The sequence below is a fragment of the Platichthys flesus genome, chromosome 19 (assembly GCF_949316205.1).
Source record: "Platichthys flesus chromosome 19, fPlaFle2.1, whole genome shotgun sequence".
NCBI classification, from domain to species: Eukaryota; Metazoa; Chordata; class Actinopteri; order Pleuronectiformes; family Pleuronectidae; genus Platichthys; species Platichthys flesus.
The window spans coordinates 20,506,510-20,510,423 of NC_084963.1; the positions used below are offsets into that span (position 1 = coordinate 20,506,510).

The following is a 3,914-nucleotide window of genomic DNA, read 5'->3' on the forward strand; positions in this document are numbered from 1 at the left end:
TCTTGAAGCCTGAGGTTCAAGGTGTCTCTGAGCAAATGATTTGGATCTCACAAATGGTTCTGTCATGGCAATTTCTACAATCCCACCTTAACAACGAGACGAGACACAATTCTCTTACAGCATTATCACACTTTAATTCTCAGATCATGGTGCATACGACAAAGGTTAGTTTGTAATATGCACAACAGTGGCGGCTGGTGACATTTTTTTTGGGGGGGGCGCACTTGGGCGGCGCGGTTTAAATAGCCCACCGCAATGAGAAAAAAAAACTGAGGTTTTGATTAGAATATTAAAAAAAACATAGCTTTATTTCAATAACATACAGTGCTCAACACTAGTATCCAACAACAATAACAATAACCTGTTACTTTGGGCATGACAGTTCAGAGCAGAATGGTAGGGACATAGGTAAGAGACATTGGGTAGGGTTTCAGAGATGAACAGAATAAAAAAGGTGCCCACACCCTCACACGAAAGAGGTTTAGAGCAGAAGAGACATAACATTTTACATTTGTTGTTTGTCAAGAGTAGGCCCTACTACTTGTAAAGAAACTTAGCCCTCCTCTCTTTCAAGCTGGCAAATCTCTCTATCACCTTCTGGTTAAAGTCAATCATGTCTGTGACAAGCCTTTTTTCCATTGAGAGCATGGCTAAGGCATTCAGTCTGTCCTGAGTCATTGTGTTCCTGAGAAAGGTTTTAACCCTTTTCAGTGTTGAAAAACACCTCTCAGCCTCAGCAGTGGCCATGGGAGTTGTGATGATGATTTTAAGCAGTGTTTCTGTCTCTGAAAATACCTCAGAAAGGTTATTGTCTTTGAACAACTGGTAAAGATCCACAGCACCACGACAGGTTCGGAATTCTTCTGAGCCATAGATGAGGGTAAGCTCTGTCTTCAGCCTACTTCCATCGAGCACAGGATAGGCCTTCAATGTTGTGGCCAGAGCAACTTCAGGGAATGCATCGAGGTAGTGGTCAAACTGGGGGCTGTCCAGTAAGGTGGCACTGATGAGGTGGTCCTTGAAGGCAAAGCGTTCCTTGGTGTGTCCAAGTATGGTGTCGCATACCTACAGATAAATATAGAGAGAGACAGACAGATAAGGTGTGGGGCATTTAGATGCTAATAACCTTTGACTTCAACCATCTTGTCCTGGCTGCAGACAAAAGCCAACAATCAGAGTCTAACAGCTCTGGCTCTAGACACACAAAAGCCAGGAACTAGCCTGGTGCTATGAAACACACACACCCCCACTCCATGACACACAAAAGCCAGGAGTTAGGTCTGATGGCTCATCAACATTTCGAATTGGTATTTTAGATAAAGTATAGTCTGATATGATATCCACACAAATCTCACAATTTCCAACATGTGTTCTGCTGTGGGAAAGACAAAACATTGAACTTTAACACAGGCATCTGCTGATTTTGACACTCACCTCTGTGGCAATCCTTTTAAGCTCATCTTGATCGATAGCCCGGCGCTTCCTCGGCTGCTCAGAGCCACTCCTGTGCTCCACCACCATTGCATGGACTGAATCTCTGTAAATAAAAATAATAATAATTTAAATATCACATTTGTCTTATTACTATGGTTAATGTAAAATAAGAATGTTATGACTAAGCTTACAGAATAATAACAATAATGAAATTACCTGATTTTTTGTATGTCCTCTTGGAACTGCTGGATGCAGCGATTTATATAGACTGAATCTATGTTTCTGTTCTGGAGCTTGGCATAGAGAACGTCCACGTGTGGCATTATCCGATGAAACAGTTTAAGGAAGAAGTTGAAATCAGGATCCTCCAGTAGCCTGATGTGGCCTCCTGCTTCGTGGCTGGTCTTGTCATCAATGCCATCTGATGCTCGAATTCTTTCAAAGCAGTCAATGAGGTCATCTCTGTGCTCAAACACAGTATTGACGGCACGGCTGTGAAAGTTCCACCTCACATTGCTGGCCGTTGGCAGTCTACGGGCCACTGTTTTATCAAGGACAACGGTCCGCTTCGGGGATCTTGAAAAGAACGCAGCTAATCCACCCAAGTCAGAAAAAAAGTTCTTGACTTTAACAATGTGAGAGGTGGCCTGTTGCATTATAAGATTGAGCTGATGGGCATAGCAGTGGATATAGTGGGCAGTTGGGTAGTCGTCCTGGATTCTCTTCTGAACACTTGAAGAGGTACCCCTCATTACACTGGCACCGTCATATGCCTGGCAGATGAGTTTAACTTTCTGCTCACCTGGGAGGATGGCAGCAAGGCGTTCTTTTAATGCCATGGCAATGGTCGCTGCTGTAGCTGACTGCAGAGGGATGAACTCAAAGAATCTTTCCTCCAGGTTAGCACCATTTAAGTAGCGAAGCACAAGCACAAGCTGGGTTTGTGTGCTAATATCCGTGGTCTCATCTGCTTGGATCGATAGAAAATCGCTGCTTTGAATCTCGCTTATGATCTTTTCCCTAACAACAGCCAGCATACAGTCAAGAAGTTCATTCTGGACCGTTTTGGATGTTCCCTTGAACACAGTCGCGCTGTCGAGATGGTCTTTCAGTGCACCGTCGAGTGAGGCAACAACGTCCACCAAGCCACGAAATATCCCTGGGTTATCAGAGCTCTCGCTCTCATCATGACCACGCAGTGCCAACTCAAATGCACCACAGAACTTAATACAGTCTATAATTCTTGAGAGAATGTGCCTGTTCTTCCTTACTTCCTCATTGTGTTTACGGATGCCAATTCGGTACCCTTCGTCGAGCTGTTCCGCTATACTCAGTCTCCCAAAGAGACTTAGCTTCATGCTGTTAGTGAGATGGCAGCGAGACGATTCGTGTTTCTTGCATTTCTGGGTGAAGTGCTTTAGATCCCTCATCCCCGTTGTAGTCCAGAGTATTTCAGTCCCAGTACATTGGAACAACAAGCAGGGGAAACAAAAAAACGCATTACTCACTGCACAGCCCGCTAACCAGCTCCGATTAGCATAAAGGCTGGAGGAGAAGCTCCGCTTGTAGGTTCTTCCGCGGTCAGTGCTTATCTGTTCAAGTTTTAAATCCGGACGGTCAGGTCCCATTTCTTTTAGTTTCTTTTTATCGACATCCGATCGTCGATTGAATGGTGTTCTGTGAATAGCTACAATAGAGTTTTCATTCGCCATACTCTCAGATTAAAACAAGTATCTGCTAAGTGCTAACTATGCTGCACCTTTAGATATGTGATGTGAGGGAATCACAAAAGGTCTCTGATTGGACAGTCCTGTTAGAAACCCTTTCATTGGCTGTGGGCGCAAGGTACGTGCGCCCATGGCTCGAACTGTCATCCGCCAATGAGAACTGTCCTTGCTCAAATGTTCCTGCCCCTTTTTTTGGCTTCCATAGACTTCCACTTGACCGGCGCCCACAGGGAGGAGTGGCTTCTCTCTCAGTGACGTTATCGTATGTTATCATTCAACGAATGGCAATATATTATATTTGGTCACATTTAAGTGGTTTTTGACAGGGGCTTACGGTCTCCGGCACACATTTAACGCTTTAAAACAGTACATTTCTTATTAAATTATTTGATATATAATGTTTTTTGACATGTCATTTTTTTTTTTTTTTTTTTTTCATCTCAAAATTGTAGGGTGGGCGGCGCCCCAGCGCCCTGTATTGACGCACCGCCACTGATGCACAACGATGGAAAACATTCTTTGTATTTATTGGCCCACCTGTCCGACTCTGGTTGGGGTTGTTACAAAGTCAAAGGTTGGGATCTTCTGATGACAAGAAAACAACAATGCCTAGTTGAAGCAATCAGGCCAAGATTCATTCAGTAGTAAATGATACAGCTTGATCAAGGTTACATTGTATGTGATTCAATCATGATCAATCAATGGGGAAATAAACATGATGATATTATCGTCAAATGTTACATTTCCCTTACA

The 3,914-nt window shown here is 43.6% G+C and overlaps 1 protein-coding gene across 1 annotated transcript; it reads right to left on the bottom strand.

The window, feature by feature from the left end:
- Positions 1 to 289: 289 nt before the first annotated feature.
- LOC133975612 (zinc finger MYM-type protein 1-like) lies at positions 290 to 3,617 on the bottom strand. Its single transcript, XM_062413608.1, has 3 exons — positions 1,651 to 3,617; positions 1,435 to 1,537; positions 290 to 1,065 (listed from the first exon to the last, which is right to left on the bottom strand). Exons 1-3 carry the CDS (start codon positions 3,144 to 3,146, stop codon positions 538 to 540), a joined length of 2,127 nt encoding a protein of 708 aa, XP_062269592.1. The 5' UTR covers positions 3,147 to 3,617; the 3' UTR covers positions 290 to 537.
- Between the last annotated feature and the right edge of the window lie 297 nt (positions 3,618 to 3,914).